Raw genomic sequence first — 17832 nt, forward strand, 5'->3', positions numbered from 1 at the left:
GAAGTTTAATGACCAAAGCAAGAAACAAGATACAAGATGTCTAGGAGTACCAAAGTTGAAAAATGGGAGAAGAAGAAGATACAAGAAGGAACATGAGACACATAGGTTGACAAAGCAAGAGAAGCTCTTGCATGAGTAGATCAAGGGAGATAGTGACAATAGAAAAAGGGAAAAGCCACAACAATAGAATAACTAAATGGTAAGAACATGCATCGAAGTATTGTGGTATGACCTTGTACTCTTTACAATTAGTATCATTTGTTATTTACCACTTGCTTTCGTTGTGTTGTCATCAATCACCAAAAAGGGGAAGATTGTAGTGAACATGCCCTTAGGAAGATTGTAGTGGAACATCTTTGTAACATTCCCAGTAATTAACGCTCTTGAGCATGTGAAAGAATATCTCCGAATATCAAAACTTTTGTGAATGTTTGTTAAATTAAGAACCTAGAAGGAAATCAGTGCATTTCATAGCCTGGCACATTTGGATTTCGTTGGATTCTTTTTTTTAGTGGAATCTGTCTTTTGGATGCCTAGAAATTTGAATCAAAATTTGTCTTTGAATTCAACTCTGATTATATATATATATATATATATATATATATATATATATATATTTGTATAAAAAAAGAAGAATAGACCAAAGCCTAGTACTTCTGGCCCGTAGGCAAGCCCAAGACCGCAGCCCGTTTTCTCCAACCTTATCCTCACCGCTGGCAGAGAGAGAGGGAGAGGGAGGTGCCTGTACCATCGTCTCTCCCAGGAGGACTTCCCCAAATCGGAATCAGGCGCAGAGCCGACCTACTCCGAGCTCTCCTCCACGCGAGAGCTCCAGCCGGGCCCGCACCGTAACAGCTGTCGCCTGCCTGTCTCCGCTACACGACGCTCCCTGCCGCGCCGCGCGAGAAGATTTCAGAAGAACCCAAGGAGATGCTGCCCCCAACCGGCTCAGGCCGCCTGCGTGGACGCCAAGGTCCGACCGTACCTACCCGCACCGACCGAGCCACCCCGGGCCAGGATGCCCTAGCTCGCGCCTACAAAGCTGCACGCGCCCACCTGCTCCCTTTGTTCCGCCGCCACCCCTTCAGGAGAGGGGTCTTTGGTTCCTCTCCGTCATCTCCAATCTCGGCGAGGCATCCGACGTCAAGCCGCCGGAATCGGGGTCGGCCTCTCGGCGGAGCTCGGTGCGTGGCTGTCAAGCGCACGCCTGCTGCCTTCGTCTCTCTGGTGAGCGTCATCATTCACCGTCTCTGTTCCCTTTTTCTCTGTGTATGCCATGCTTGATGTCTTGGATTTCGTCGTAGTGGTGTTCATGACTAGAACCGTGCCTTGACGCTGCTCTATTTTATCCCCGACGTCGTCGACCCCTGTTTTGGGCCGCTGTCTCCATCTCACGGTGAGCCCACGCGTCTATTCCCCACTTTCTCCGTGTAAGCTAGTTGTATGAGTTATTAGAGTTTGCATCGTTGCTAGGAATGTTGTGTGGTGTTTTGGGGTCCTGCCGCCGAAGATCATGGTCGCCGGCTGCTGTCTTTGCCCGGTCAACAACGAGGCGTAGTGCGTAGGATTTTTGTTGCTCCTGTGGTGTGGTAGAGTCTCTTAGAACAGGATTCTGGTGCGCTATAGCAGTTTTTCCATGTTGAGCCACCGTTAGGACCAGCTTCGACGAGCTCTTGGGCCAGCTCCGTCGCAAGTTTGATGGTGAGACCTACCTGTATGGGTCGACATGGTCTCCAGCTCATCTGGAGGTGTTTTCGTCGCCAGACGTGCGCTCCCGATGGGGATCGACTCCCTTCCGGTGAGATTCCACCGTCTGAGAACCTTTTTTCCCCTTGCGTAGCCCAGTGACGCCTCTAGATTTTTAGACATCTCCATCCATGCTATTTTCAGAAAGACACGAGTCCATGCCTAATTCTAATTAGACAGAAGATCAAAAAAGCTAACTCTGATTAGTAGTATATCATATAAGAGTATGTTTATTTGCAATTGCAGTATTTCGGCCTTTCCATTTGGATTTGTATTTGAATTTTAGTTTCCTTTTTTTATGGTAATTTTTCCCTCTGTATGTTTATGTTGCGTAGATCAAGAGTGGGTTGAAGACGATCCCGAAGACCAAGAGTACCGGCCAGATTTTGAGGAGGAAGAAGAGTGTCAAGGCATGCCCTTTTAATCCCTTGACCATATTCATCCTATGATTTTGGTGTAGTGATTAGTTTTTGCAAATGCTTTTACTGCATTCACAACACGGTTCTGTTTGATGAGCCTATGACTGCATGACCCAGTTGATTGAGCCCATGCCTTGAGATGGTTGTTGACCTGTTTATACCCTTGTACCCCATGATCCTAGTATGTCATCATGCATAGGATTTCTTCATGCTTATTAGAAATTGCTTAGCACTGTTTGCATTAAGTACAGCTGGCTCTTATGTACCACCACATGTTCATTTATGCTTTATGTCTCTGATGGCATGTGTGTTCTGGTTTGCTTATGTGTGTTGGGCGGGGAAAATAAAAATGGAAAAAACTGGCGGGGATGAGACAGGAAGTACCTTGGGTACTGTGCCGGGGAACCATTCTGGAGGTTCCCATGTGGGAGTATCTGTGGCGGATACGAGTGTGTTGAGTGGAGCAGTTGAAGGTGCTCGCCCCGGCCGATTAAGGATCGAGTCTATGTGTTGTATACGGTCCCGGTGTCAATTCGTACTAACCACACACCTTGTATGTGGCGAGGCTTAGAGACTGGCCGGTTAGGGGAAGTATGAATACTGTGGGAGTTTGGGTATGTGACAGAAGTGAGTTTGTCCTTCTGGGAGGTGAAGCCACTGACCGTGCCTTGCGAGGGGGTCGGGTGGTCTACCAACACTACTGCAGGTTCCCCGAACCGAATCTGAGGATTTGGTTGGGATAGTCCAGACCTGTTGGGCAGGATAGTATTTCCCCCTCACGAAGCCACCTGAAAATGGTTCGTATTGGATTCCAGATCCAAACAGCAAGGTCGACACAAAGAGACGATGCAAGATTCGGTGTATCAGGAACGATATGGACGATGTTGAGGGAGCATGTGCCCGCAAGGAATGCATGGTTTGCGGAGGTCCGCATTCGAGGGGGCATTGCGAGCAGTATCCGGGTGACACTCTGGCGTCAGGCGAGAAGGTTAGGCGTGTCCCAGTACGCCAGCTGAAGAAGAAGAAAAATCCTTCAAATGAGACTATTATTTGAAGTAAGGCATGACTATTTCCATGTTGTATTACTAATTAGATGGTGCTCTATGTTTGTAACTTTCGTCTGTCTATGTGTTGATTGTAATATTGGCATATTATTATATTACATAATATCCGAACAATGTGAGTATGTGTTGTAATATGTGGAGCATGTTGTATTATGTACTATTTAGAGTTACTAGTCAACCTGAGTATGTGATGTTATATTTGGACCATGTTGTATTACGTTTTATTCGGACTACCTAATAACCTTTGTATTTGGTGTAATATTTGGACCACGTTGCAATATTTGGACTGTTTGGGTTATGTTATATTCAAACTGCCTTACTCTTTATTGTAATATTGCCAATTTTTGTATGTAATCAAAATTCATTGCACATAATGTGTTGTACTATATGATGTTTTCGAACAACCTGCTACGTTTCTCCTCATATTATTTTTCATTTATGTATTATTCTTTGTGTTTTATTTCTCTCAAGTTTAATTTATTTTGCATATTCTATGTTGTATTACTATGCGCTTGTCGTATTCATTATGTTATGCAGTATAATCCTCCCAATGTTACTTTACTAAAAAATTACTCACACAAATTTAGATCAACTAAACAAATAAATATCGAAAAAATCACGTCAAACCAAAGTTAGGAAAAAAATGAACCTCTCCGAGATGACGTTAGCCTCAGCTGCATTACAAAACATCCGTGTGTCTCATTGTCTCAGCCTCCGTGTAGCCGTAGTTTCTATTTTCGAACGAGTGTGACTTCTTTTATAGGATATACACTTAGTTCTAGCTATGCCTCATTAATATTTCCCTTTTTTTTATTAAAAATCAAATAAAAATAGACGTAACCTGTCAGCACGTGATGTCGGTATTCCAATTACCGAGAGGCCTGTCGGTACGTAGAATACGGATAGGCATGTCGGTTGTCAACTGGACTGACACCCATATTGGTGTCTACCATAGGGTTTGTCATCACGTGGAATGCCAACATGCATTTTCTCTGCATTTCGCATGCCGACATGCCCCCAGGCCCAGTGCCACGTAGCGTGTTGGCATGCGGAGTACCGATAGGTCCCTTGTCGGTACTCCGCATGCCAACAGGTAGCTAGTCTGGAATTTTGTTTTTCTGGCTATTATGTTTGCAATTTTCTAATAACATAATATTATCAAAAAACCTAACAAGTGCCTATCCACACGTTGAATGCTAGGCTAGCAACACAGGGACACACACATCAAAGGCTGGATATTTTCCATACCGGAAACTTTTTTCCCAAACCTGCATTTAAGTTGACGTACTATCTCTATTCTTATTTAGATGTCATTTTAACAAGGTGGCTTGCTCCCTCATCTCACCTACTAGATCCACCACCATCGTCGCCCGCCACGCTAACTCGATTTCGCCGGTGTCTCCCTGAAAGACCCCTGATGTCGCCTAGAGGAGGGGAGTGAATAGACATTTACCTGAAATTTAAAATTGTAGCGGAAATTAGTAAAACCAGAAGTTCCGTCTTGATATCGGAAGTTCCGACCTTAACTTGAACTTCCGGGTTCAACTCGGATATTCTAGTGACAGAGGGAAAAACTTAAATTTAACCACCCTTATTCAATTATAGTACTTGTAATGCAAGTCCACGAGTTCACAAGGAAGCTACTTACCTATGCAACCAATCTAATTTAACTAGAGCTTTACTAATGTAGAAGTCGACCAAGTAAGATGAAATGAACAAAAAGGAACAAGTGCTCAATAAAGAAAACCCAGTGAAGGAGACACTGATTTGTTTACCGAAGTTCGGATCCCTCCAATGAGGTTCTTACGTCTCCATTAAGGGGCTCCAAAGAGCCAGGTCTCTCTCAACCATTTGCCTCACCAAGCAATCGCAAAGGTCCAGCTCGGTTGTCACTATGTGATTTCTTCCCTTTCAGAGGAGAAATCGTGGCCTTCACAAACTTTATTGTGGCACCATAAGCTTGGGTGCTCACAAGTGACGCCTAGCCGTCTAGGAGCTCCAAGAGTAACAAATTCGGCGATGAATCAACTTGCTCACGAACTCACGTGCTCAAGATGGGAATTATGCTCACTCAATCTCTTGCTCCCACAACCCAACCCGCAAATCTTTGCAAATCTCAAGCAAAAAGGGAGGTGGGAGTGAGTGCTTTTGACTCTAAAGGTTGTCTCTTTCTTGCAAAACCAGCATCCCCTCAAAAGGGGTGGGGTGGGAGGTAAATATATCCAACCGCCAAAAAACTAGTTGTTACAGAACATTCTGGCCAAATCCAGAACTTTCGGGTCCTAGGTTGGAACTTCCGACTTAGGTCAAAAAATTACTATTATAAATGTTATTCTATCCAAAATTTAAACGAACTCGGAACTTCCAGTTCAAAACTGGAACTTCCGGTTTCAAGAGAAAAACAAAGCCGAAAGGTTCCTTCCAGGTTGAACCTAGAACAAATGACTAACCTGGAACTTTCGGTCCAAAACCAGAACTTCTGGTTCCATGAGCTAACCAAATGCTTCCTTCTTGATAATATCACACTTTCTTCTTTTTTAGGGTCGCCAAATCGTCCTTTTATTTTTTTTTTTCTGATGGGACTATTGCCTGTTCATCAACTTATTGAACTCATTAGTCCCTCAATTTTTTGTCATTAATAATCCAAAATCCACATAGGGGCCTAGATGCACTTTCAATCTCTCCCTTTTTGGTGATTGATGACAACCTGATTAAAGCTTACAAATGAATGTATAAATAAAGATTTTATATCCTAAGATATATGGTGAGTACCCCTAAATTTGTGCATTGGATAAATTTGATTTTGAGATCAAATGCACATATTTAAAAAGATTTCGCGAGAACTCTCCCTATATCTAAGCATCCGTGGGGTGCAACAATACATGTGAGTGTACAAGTAAATCCGTGATGCATATGACATGATCCACATTATTCAAAGCAATAAACTAGATCAAAATATATCACTCAAATAATCAGAGCTCAAACAATATAAACATTTAATTAAAGAATTTAATCATAGCATATCATCATATCACAGGATCTCACATTAACATTAAAAAGTCTTACAAGCACAAATAAATATTCAAGCACCACCATATTACATAACAAAGTTCTCATGTCCAACATCCCAAACAAAGATACAAGAGCGATACATGAATTAAGATTTCTTCTCCCCCTTTGGCAACAAACACTAAAAAGAGAGAAAAAAGAAAACAAGGATGATCACTCACTCTCATTGTCGCCAGCATCGATCTCCTCCTCCTCGAACTCCTCATACTCCACACTAGCTCCACGGTGAGGACGGCGAGAATAGGAAGTGGCAGCAGCCTGGGCAGCCTCGTAGAGAGCAAATGGGTCCTCAAACACCTTCGACTCGCTCTCCTCCATCTCTGAGCTATCTGGAGAATAGGGAGGCTCGATGTGCAAGTGGTGGTGAATCTCCTTGAGCCGCTGTGTGTTCTTGTTGATTTCCTAAGACTGCTTATGTATCGTCACAGAGTTGCTCTTAAAAATATTGAATATTGTCTTCAGAAAAGAGCGAATGGGTGAAGACGGTGAAGAGGATTGGGGAGCAGACGATGATCTTGTAGTTGGAGGCTGAGATCTTGAGACACCCCTTCTAGGTGCCACCCTATAAGTCTGACCAGGAAGAGTTCTGACTCTCAAAGGCTCATGCTTAGCTTCCATCACAAACTTCTTCTTTATTAACTTCTCAACCAGGTACATCACATAAGGGGCATAAGCACAACCACTTGCAGGGTTGATAGATGTAAGCATGATCTCCTCCCAAATAAAGTCAAACACACTAAAGGAGTTGGCATTGCTATCCATTCGTGCCAACAAGTTCTTGGACGTGGTCAAGATACTCGATGCATCCCCTCCCTTGGGAGCTAAAGTCACCTAAAGCATCCTGTTAAGGTAATGGAAGAATGGTAGCAGTCCCTTTGTGTGTCCGAGGTTGACCCCACCCTCGGTCGCATACATGAACTCCATCTCAGGTGATGTTATTTACACATCAGAGTGTATGATTTCCTTCTGAAGATCACTTGAACCAAGCCCGAGCAAGCAAGCAAACTGACGATAGGTCACATAATACCATATGCTCTGGCTCATCCAATGAATGGTCCTTGCCTTATCCTTCTCAAAGTAAATAGTGGTATAGAATTGAGCAATTATCTCCACACACCAATCATACTTGAAAGCCATGATCTGCTTAACTTCTTTTGCTTCACAAGCTGCAATCACCTCATCAAAAACTTGATCATATTTTTCTTCCATGTGTTTCTAGTCAATCCATTGCATTTGCAAAACTGGGTCTTTTCTTGGAACGATAACCGAAGAGTAAAAGTCTTGCTGGAAAAAGTTCTAGAAATGAGGATCATCGGATAACTGCTGATACAAGCGACGATCCTTTTCTTTTTCCCTTTTCACTTTTGCACTCCTTCCCTTGTAATTGGTAGCAAGTCTTCCATACTCACTCCAACGGGGAATCTCTACCAATTTCCTCCCCCTCCTCCTCTTCTTCCTCACTTTTAGATTCTTCAATTTCAGCACGAGAAGAAGAAGCGGCAGCTTTGCCACGATCAGCTGTGAGAAACCGTCCAAATAATATTCTAATTAATCACCAGGAGGACCATTATTCATAATCACAATCTCGATGATTAAACAGAATGTCATCCCGGTAGTCCCAACACGTGTTTTTTTTGTGTCCAAGATCGGAACACATGCCTTCCAACAATTAGCATCGCAACATATCTTAAGAAAGAGAAAATAATTAACGTTTATATTACAAGTCTTTAACATGCAACTATTTTCAACAATTTACAACAAAAGGTAACAACAACTACGCAGCGGAAACATAAACATACAACAAAACAGAGTGGAGCCACATTCCCTTAAGCTCCACCCCAAAAGCACGACCTCCGAGAGTAGGATGCACTATTCTTGCCCGCCACCCTGAACAGCAGGCACGGAGTAGCCAAACACCGGCTGTTCCTCACCAGCAGCACCTAAAAACGCAGGCATGGGTACGAAGGTACTCGCAAGACTTAAACCATATAGAACACATATACATAGCTCGACTCCAAGGATTATGCACTGAGCCATTATCAATGAAAAGCCACATGGTTAAGTCAAACATAAGCGGTAAGAAACTTAGACACATATGTGTGAGCAACTAACTTAACCAACAACAACATAACTCTACCCTGCCACAACTAACTGAACATAAATAATTGGAACCATTATGAACATACATGTATCAAAGACCATCTCAACCATCTCCCACATATCCAATCATCAACCACAAGCAAAAACTCTACGACCGATGCAGATGAACAGAAGCATGCTCATGACCGAGAGCGCGGCATTTTCAAATATTTTTACACCCTGCAGGGGATACTCCTGAACCCACACGACTTGAGAACCATACGGCTTGCATGACCACACAGATCCATAAAGGGGGTACTCATGTCAACCTTTCCCAATAAGCACCGATCATTTGAAACATGCATCGCTCAGCACGACAGTACTAGAACTACTCCCGGAGCAAACTAGAACCACTACAAGCCCGCCCGCTCACACCGTCGATGTTCAGGCCCCAAATGACCACAGCTACAAAGGTATTCAACTCGCGTTACCATTAGATCAGTATGTGGTGAGTACGGTAAGTGCCAAAACTGACTACACCGACGATCGATGCTTAAACGATGCAAGCGGTCTACGGAGTCCCGTTTCCTCTCCCGACCTACCAAGGGGAACTCCACATCTGGGCAGGATTAACACCTTCTAGCACCTCCCACATCTTGTCTCATACTCACCACTCATACAACCATCATCAACAACTCATCAAGGTTAAAATTATTGTGAACAACAATTAAACCTATAGCTCGCAAACGATGGAACGTTCCACCGCTCGTCTTCTACCAGTGACCTATGCATTGCTAAGCACTTAAGTCAAAATTGTACTTAGATGACAACATGCTCTCAAGGCTACAAGGATGCAGGTAAACAACATCTCAAGGTGGAGCTAATGCAACCAACATAGGATCTACCCATTTATACCCGACACCGACTCGCTAATCATGCAATATACATAAGCATAATTTATCAACTTTAAACTTCATTCAATTTAACAAAGGTATAATATGCTTAGTTACTTGCCTTGCTGCTCAGGTGGCTGCCTATAATTACAACACTCGCAGAAATATAGAAGATTGGAGTCGTCTTCGACCAAGGTCATCTCCTGCTCCGGCTCCTTGTTCGCTAAACAAGAACGCGTGCAATGATGAGCATGAATAAATGCAAAAAGGTACGCCACAATGCTTAACAACATGCTAGAAGTACAAGACATGTGAATCAATGCAATACGAAACGATCTAAACGAAATCTGGAAACTAACAGCCATCCGGAGTATCCGGGTTGGTTCGGAGTATCCAGGTTCGGACCCTCTAGGTGAACCTCTAGAAGAGGAGCTCGGTTACTGCCTTTTTGCTTGTTTGATCCGGAGTATCCGGGTGAATACGGAATATCCGGGTTCCAGAGCCTCCGGGTCATCCTCCGATGAAGGTGCTCTGTTAGCCACTATTCTAACTTAACCCGGAACCTCCGGGCTAGTCCGGACTATCCAGGCTATGCCATACACTCTGGGTGAGGCTCTCGGTTAATCGTTAACGTAGTTACCCGGAGTCTCTAGGTTTACCCGGATTATCCGGGTGATGCAGACTTGGGTTCTTCCACAACTTTTCCCTCGGTCGATTCGACTCACTTTACAAATATGTGCTACACAAACGTGTATCTGCCCAATCCAAAGGATTCTAAACCCATCTTGCACTCTAAACCCTAACCAATTTTAAATATAATTCGACGCACAATTTCTGCTGAACCCGGAGTATCCAAGTGAGGCTGGAATATCCGAGTTAGCCCAGAAAGTTGCTCTCGAGTGGATTTTTGGTCGATTCAAGTTGTGATCTTTTCCGAGCCTAAAGGGAACATATTAGGATAGTCCAAGGGTCCTGGAACTTACTCATCAACTAGCAACACAACTCTATAGCTCAAATTTGTCCAAAACCCTATTTTTGGTTCCAAAAAGCTCAAGAACTTCAAGAACTACTCGATTCTTCCATGAAAACGAAAATGAATTGGATAGATGAGTAGCACATGAGCTAGAGAATGCAATGGTATCACATGCATACCTTAAATCCTTCTCTGGTGGGTGGATTTGAGGGAGGAATAGAGAGAGCTTGAGAGGGGAGTGAGAGGGACCTGCTGCCCTTGCTAGCTTGGTTGAGCATGTGAGGGAGGGAGTGGGAGCAGGTGGGCACGGTGGGGCTGTTGGGGGGCAGCCAAATGAGAGGGAGAGAGAAGTAAGGTGTGGGACCAGCTGGTGGGTCCCACGTTTAAGAGAACAATGTCATTTTTAATTACAAATTCTATTCTTTTCTCTCCAAAATTTCTTTCTCTTATCCAAATGATTTTAAACAAATTGCTTTACAGCTACAAAGCAAAATCACGCAAAACTAAACATAATGCTTAAGAAGCATATTTATGATTAATTATGCAATTCCGGATTTTGGGACGTGACACCAGCTTTCCTTTGCGACAAAGGGTCCCCTCTTGCAACATTAGTCATTTGAGTCGACTGTGGGGACTCAGTGAGCATCAATGCTCGGGCTGCCCTTTGCTTGCGTACTACACATCGAACACATCCTTGGAGCTCTTGAGCATCCATTTCCTCCTCCTGAGGCTCATCTCGAGGCTCTTGTTGCCTCACCTTCTTCTTCCTTTCTTTCCGTCATCCCGAATAACTCTATAAGGGATAGAAAAGATGGAATTTAGAACTCTAGAAAGATTGGATCAAAAGGAATAAAAAAATATTGAATTCAGTTTTGACTGTACAAAACCGGAAGTTCCGGTCAAAACTGGAAGTTCCGGGTTCCACGAATCAAAACCTAATTAGAGGTTTTGATCCAAATAACCAAGGGAATCACATGATACTTGAGCATCATGTTCTATGACACCTAGTGAACCTATCCACCAAAGGGATTCGACCAAGATCTTCTATAAGAAGAGATCAGGTTGAGGCACGATTGATTACCTTTCCTGCAAAAAGGATGAGATTGAGGTCCATCCGGACGTAGAGATCAGAGAATTCGGTCTCGAAAATGAATACTCTGGGGAAAACTCAAACCTTCCAAGGTGGATTCATCCAAACTTTGGTGGTGGCTCCGTGGGTAGGTCGAAGAGCGAGAGAGAGCAAGGGAGATGAATGAAAGAGATGAAGGGGTAAGTTCCCTCCAGGTTGGGGTTAAAACACCCAGAAATCAGAAGTTTCGGGTTCTAACCGAAACATCCAGATTGGAGCAGAAAAGCAACCCGAGGACCTCCTTCCGAGTCCCATCCAAAATATCCGTATAAGTTGGAACTTTCAGGATCAGCCTGGAACTTACGGGTTATCCAGAACAGGCAGAAACCAGATGGATTTAGAATAGATTTAGAGAACAGATTTCGATGAGATGTTGATCAGCTGTACATGAGAGGTCTTTCCACTTGTGATCATTGAACAATCAAGCATTCATAGCTATGATCACAAGTAGTTCAACATGGTCATCAGATCAAAAATTGAATCTTTTCAAAACAAAACAACACAATAATGTTTTCTTAATTCTTTTACTTCAAAGCATGTAGACTAGACATCAATCAAATGTATGAAAACTCTAAAGTATGACACATTTGGTTTGTTAGCTATTAGGAGCTCGTAAGAGGTCTTCTTTAAGATTTTGTGAAGGTACAACCGGTTGATGGCATGCCATTTGCTGTTGACGGCCTTTGCCTAAAATTGATTCGAAATCTTGTACTCATCAAGTATGGTTATTATCGACTCAATGAGAGTCCTTTCTTCCTTTCGACCATGCCATTTTGTTGAGGGGAGTAGGGGCCGAAAACTCATGCTTGATGCATTATTCATGAAGAAAATCTTCAACTTGAGTGCACTTGAATTCACTTCCATTATCGCTTCTCACTTGCTTGATCTTCACATCAAATTCATTTTGGGCTCACAAATTTCTTGACTATGGCTTGTGTTTTACTCTTATCATGAAAAAAAATACCCAAGTGAAATGAGAATAATAATCAATAATAATTAAACCATATTTTTTACTCTTATCATAGCCAACCCAAGCTAAACTTGGCAATAAAACAAAGCTCAAGCTTCACTTTATCTGTTAAAAAATCAACAAGATAAAATTTGCCTTTCAAATGACCTATGAAAGCGATTGCGGAGTCCTCCCTTATAGAGACGGTCACACCCTCGTTAGTAAAGAGATTATTATAGCCCATTTCACAAAATTATGACACGGACAACAAATTATAGTTCAAAGAATTAACAAGAAGCACATTGAAAATTGAATAATAATTTGAGATAACAATTTTACCTAGATCAATTACCTCTTCTTTACCATTGTAGCTGAACACAATATTTTCATATTGTGATCCACACTCATCAAAGGGATGAGAACATTTTCTTCTCTCCGGTCATATGATTCTCCAGTCATATGATTTGTGCATCCACTATCTAGCACCTAACTTGATCCACTGGAGGAATATACCTACAAAACAAATTAAGCCTTGATTTAACGTACCCAAATTTTCTTGGTCCTTTCATGTTAGTAACTAGCACCTTCGGTACCCACACTCTTCTTTTGGCAACTTCGTTAGTGTTGTAGATACAACATAGTGAGCAACCACTTTACTACGGTGATTTCTCTAAAGCCCATAAGAGGCATAAAATGTAGCTTGAGGAGCATAGCCTTGAGGATGCTTATTTGGCTCTATCACTTTCTTGACCTGTGTTGCAGGAGCATTTAGTTTGCCACTTTCCTTGACAAATTTTAGACATTTCTTACCATTTACCACAACACGTCTACTTTCCTTGCCTTCACACTTATCATATCCAAGCCCTTGTTTATTCTTAATTCCTTGACCCCTAACAGTCTTATAGAGGACATGCTTGGATTGATAAGTTTTGATGCATCCATATTTCACCAAGGCATTTAGTATCTCATTTTCATTCTTTAATGCTTGCATATATTGAGATATTGTAGCAACGAGAGAAACATTGACTAGTAGAACCATTAGAGAGCAAAGTTGCATCATTAGAAAAGGAAATGCTATTCCTAAGAGCAACAAATTGTACTTAAAGATCTTTGTGAGTTTCATCCAAACATAAGAAGTTCTCTTAAAGTGTGGTATTGCTACCCTCTAAACTAACAATTGAGATATTGGCTGGCTCAAGATCTTTGGTCAATTTCTCAACTTTCTCTTTCTCTTTAGCAAAGCCTCTCCTTTTTAAGGATGAGTCAGTCTTCTTACTTCTCAAGGCTCTCCTATTGGTTTTCTATTATTTCCAACAATTTTCTCATTTTAGCCAAGGTGATTTTGTTCAAGCCATTAAATGAAGCATTATCAACATCATTCTCATCATCACTACTATCACTATAACTATCACTATCAAGAAGTTTGGGATGTGATGATACCTTATGCCCTTTTGCCAAAAGGCAAGTGAGAGCCTCGTCGTCGCTCAAGTCACCAAAAAGTGACTTTGTCGGTGGAGTGGTGCCGATGGCGATTATGGCGACACCTTCACTATCAGAGTCGGAGTCAGAGTCATTGGAGTCCCATTCTTCACCAATGTGAGCTTGTCCGGAATATTACTTCTTGTGCTTCTTGCTCTTGTGCTTCTTCTTCTTCTCATTATTGTCATTTCCCTTCTTCTTTGGACAATCTGCAATGATGTCACGTCCCAAAATATTAATTACATAATTAGGCATGCCTAATCATAATTACATTTTGTTTTGTGCAATTGATTATCAATTTGAGTTTAAATCACGTTCCAAAAGTTATGCGTTTTGAACCTTCACGTATTTTCCCCACATATACGTGAGTATTTGAGAGTGAAAATGCTTAGAAGCTAATTAGGAGAAACTCCATAGGTATTAGAAAAGAAAGAGAATAAGAAAAAGGAAAAAGAATGAGACTTTCAGGACCAAACCGCTCCCACGGTCTGACCGCTAGTATACAGAGCGCCCATTAAGGGGATCGATCACACACTCTCTCTCGCTCTATCTTTTTCTGTTGCTCTCTCTCACTCTCCTCCTCACTTACGTCCTAGAGAGAGAAGAAGAGATCACTTCGATGTCCATGATGACCGAAGATCAACGGAGAGAACTTTCTCGAGCTCCCCGAAGGCTTCCTCGAGCTCATCCCCTTCACCTTCTTTCGTTGAAGGAGTTCCAATGCGTGTTCATCCACCTCAAGCCCCTACATCACCTCGAAGCCCGATTATCAAATCGAAGCTTCCCTGAATTGAACCCCTCTAATAGAAAGCTTTCCTTCGTCGGTGGCCTTCGAAAGTGTAACACCCAGTTTTAAAGGAATAAAACCAGTCACAACACATGTATACCAGGATCAAGTTTCATACATGTGTTTACATCATCAGTGTATCATCACAGTGCTATTATTATAATAATGTATTTAACCTAATACAAAGGGACCTGAGGGTCTAAAAGAAAACAAAACAGAACAAGAGAGCTTTAGCGCCAACGGATCTTCCATCTTCCACAGGCGTCAACCAAGGGCACACCAGCCTAGAACAGCAACTCCGGATTGAAGTCGTCTTCATCGAAGGAAGCAACTTCATTGACGGCTTCTGAACAGCAGTAGAATGCAAGAGAAGGGACAACGGGTGTGAGCACAAAAATGTACTCCGCGAGTGAAGGGAAAACATGCTATGGGGCTTAAGTCAAGAAAAGGTTAGACACGGTTAACTGTACTAAGCAAACTTTAACCTAATAACTCCAACAATAGGCATTCTATTTACTAAGTGTGAAGACGCCACTATAACAAAAGGATTGACTCATCGAATTTCATCTGACTACCAAAACTCACCAGGTAATTCCATTACTCGGCTACCCAACCAACCATACCAAGCCTTGATCCCATCTAATCATGAAGAAGTCCAAGCCGCTCTTGATCGTGAGCACGACTGATCTGATCAGTTTGATACTCTGCAGAGTTTGCACAGCTTTCCCCGTGAGTCGTGATTCTCATGTTGCTTCACACTTCCAGGGTGTGGAGTCGGGGTCTCACTACAAGGCCTTTACAAAGCTCATGCCAATCCGTAGGCACCCACTGAGGTTTCACTGCAAACAGACGATTCCATCGTTGCAGAAGCCCCCTCTTGTGCCACTCAACCTTCCATTGGTGCCCATAGAACCGGAGGTGTGGCTAATTAGTTGGCCAGGCCGTACCCATATAAGCCTCGTGGTTGTGTAGTTTAGCCGAGTTACATGCTTCAAGAACCGGTCCTTAGGATCCCACACAAGAACAACCACAAACTAATTGTGCATTACCCGCACACGTGCATTCCCGCACCATCATCGTACAAACATTCCGTTGGGTTCTCTATACCATGTTGCTACAAAGTTAACATACCCGATTCTTGTTGCATAACTATTAGTCAAGATTAACATTTTCTCAACTATCGCAGCACTAGCATATCTACCCATCATTAACCATGACTCAACAACGGCGACAAGGAATAATCATACAAAATCTACTAAAGACTAACATGGGATTCCAATTTTGACAAGCATGCTAAGAAGGATAAATAACTACGCATGAATCCTAAAATAGGAGCAAGATGTTCAAGGGCACTTACCTTCTGCTAAGGGTTGCTCAAAGCTCAAACTCTTAAAAAACTTGATCTTGCATATTCCCGAACTGATCACCTCTTAATGACGATCTAGAAAAAACACACAAGAGAAACTACTAAGAACAGTACACCAAATAGTACTAAAACTAGGTTAAAAAAAACCCTATAAAAAAATTCTATACGACGCTACGAACATTTGAGCATAAAAATTGCCAAAATCGGAGCTACGAGCAAAATGTTATAAACTTTTGAAGTTCCAGGGGCTAATCTGCAAATTTTACTTAATTTCAGAGAATAAACCGAATATATTTTATACTGAAAATCTTGATTATGACATCATAAAGGAAAACCAGATTTATTTTTCTATTGAAAAAAATCGCGTGGAATAGGTTCACGACCCCGTGGACCATGGCCTAGAGGCCGGTCTACGGGTCAACGGTGGGCCAATTAAGAGGTTTGAAGGGGTATACAATCTCAGCTGTCAGATTGAGATCGGGCAGTTGGGTTTTAAAGGGGTGGCAGACGGCTTGGCCTGGCGGCGCTAGCACAGGTGGACGGCGGTCGACGGCTGGGACCTCGCCAGAGTAGCGCAAAATCGTGCTACCGGCCACATATCGTATTGGGAAACGGCTCAAAAGAGAGAGGGCGACACGGGGATTCTTTACTGTGGCTTCACGATGGTGGAGAAGGTCCAAGAGTGGCTGGAGATGGGGAATGGCAGACGGCGGGGCTCCGAGCTCGGTGCGGCGGCGTCCGACGGCGGAAGAAGAACCAATGAGCAAAGTTAAGCTTCGCCAGAGACCCTGCGACACCAAAGAGACTAGAGCCGAAGTCATAGGAGGCTCGGCCAAGGAGAAATGCGGCGGTAGGGAGCTCCTTACCGACGGTGAAGAAGAATCGGCACCAAGGTCGAATCCGAGAGAAAGAGGAAGGGGAAAACGGGGGGAAAAGTGTGGAACGTCGCAAAGAAGAAGATGGAAGGCTTATATGCGAGAGAAAGAGAGGGAGAGAAATGGGCGGATTTTACAGGATTTGGCCGGAAGCTTTAATTCTATAATTGTGATGGTTTCCAAATTTGTGAGGGAGGAATGGGGGGGGGGGGGTGAACGGCCGAAATTGAGTGAAGGAAGGGAGGGGGTCGCGGCCATGCACTTTAATTGGCGAGTGATGGCGTGGGGAGATGGAATTTTGAGCCGACACAGCAATTGGGGCGAAACGGGCGAGCGACCAGGGGTGGAAGAGGGCGAGCCGGCTCGGGGCGGGCGGCGGCTCACTGCGCAGCTCGGCTCGGGGCAGGGCCCACATGGTGATGAGAGAAGGCGGGAGGGGGCCGGCTCAGGCACACGCAGGCTGGCTTGGCTTAGCAGGCCAACTCGGGGGAGAAGTGAGTGGCCCACTCGGGAGAGGGGAGGGGAGAGGAAGAAGTGGGCCAGAGGAGAAAATCGGTCCGGAAGCATTTTCCAATTTGAAAATCCTTTTTCTTTTAAGATTTTGAACAATTTTCAAAAGGGGTTTTAAACCAGCGACTTCAAAAGGGGTTTTCGCAAATATTTTTCAAACATAAAAACATATTGCAACTACGATGGCATGAATGCAACAAACTTAACTACAACCTATGGCAATTTAAATTTAGAAATTAATTTCTTCTATTGAACAAAATTGCAACTCTTATTAATTTCTAGCAAATTTTAAACTATTGCAAAAATTAAAAATTTAGGGTGTTATAGAAAGGTGCTGCCGGCAGAGTTTCACAGTCTGATCACCACTAAGGTCGGTCTGACCTCCAAATGCCAAAATCTTTTGCACGCTAGTGGTCTGACTACCACTTTAACACCGGTTTGACTGCCAGCCACTTAAAATTGTATGCACTTAGGTTGTCTTATCCAGGGTTTCA

General features: G+C 43.1%; 1 protein-coding gene across 2 annotated transcripts; it reads left to right on the forward strand.

The window, feature by feature from the left end:
- Positions 1 to 645: 645 nt before the first annotated feature.
- LOC133899049 (uncharacterized) lies at positions 646 to 3425 on the forward strand. Of its 2 annotated transcripts, XM_062339964.1 has the most exons (3): positions 652 to 1798; positions 2082 to 2156; positions 2981 to 3425. In XM_062339964.1, exons 1-3 carry the CDS (start codon positions 1727 to 1729, stop codon positions 3179 to 3181), a joined length of 348 nt encoding a protein of 115 aa, XP_062195948.1. In that variant the 5' UTR covers positions 652 to 1726; the 3' UTR covers positions 3182 to 3425. The 2 variants fall into 2 exon arrangements, 1 of the variants encoding a protein (XP_062195948.1); XR_009906312.1 differs by lacking the exon at positions 2981 to 3425 and having other exon boundaries at positions 646 to 1396; positions 2082 to 2515.
- The last annotated feature ends 14407 nt before the right edge of the window (positions 3426 to 17832 follow it).

Source organism: Phragmites australis, chromosome 2 (genome assembly GCF_958298935.1).
Source record: "Phragmites australis chromosome 2, lpPhrAust1.1, whole genome shotgun sequence".
Classification (NCBI taxonomy): Eukaryota; Viridiplantae; Streptophyta; class Magnoliopsida; order Poales; family Poaceae; genus Phragmites; species Phragmites australis.

What these genes read in the sequence shown, in the direction of transcription:
- LOC133899049 (XM_062339964.1), top strand. Translation starts at nt 1,727, where the DNA reads ATGGTCTCCAGCTCATCTGGAGGTGTTTTCGTCGCCAGACGTGCGCTC. An exon ending in TGGGGATCGACTCCCTTCCG is followed by an intron (nt 1,799 to 2,081) that starts GTGAGATTCCAC and finishes TATGTTGCGTAG; the next exon opens with ATCAAGAGTGGGTTGAAGAC. An exon ending in GGAGGAAGAAGAGTGTCAAG is followed by an intron (nt 2,157 to 2,980) that starts GCATGCCCTTTT and finishes ATTGGATTCCAG; the next exon opens with ATCCAAACAGCAAGGTCGAC.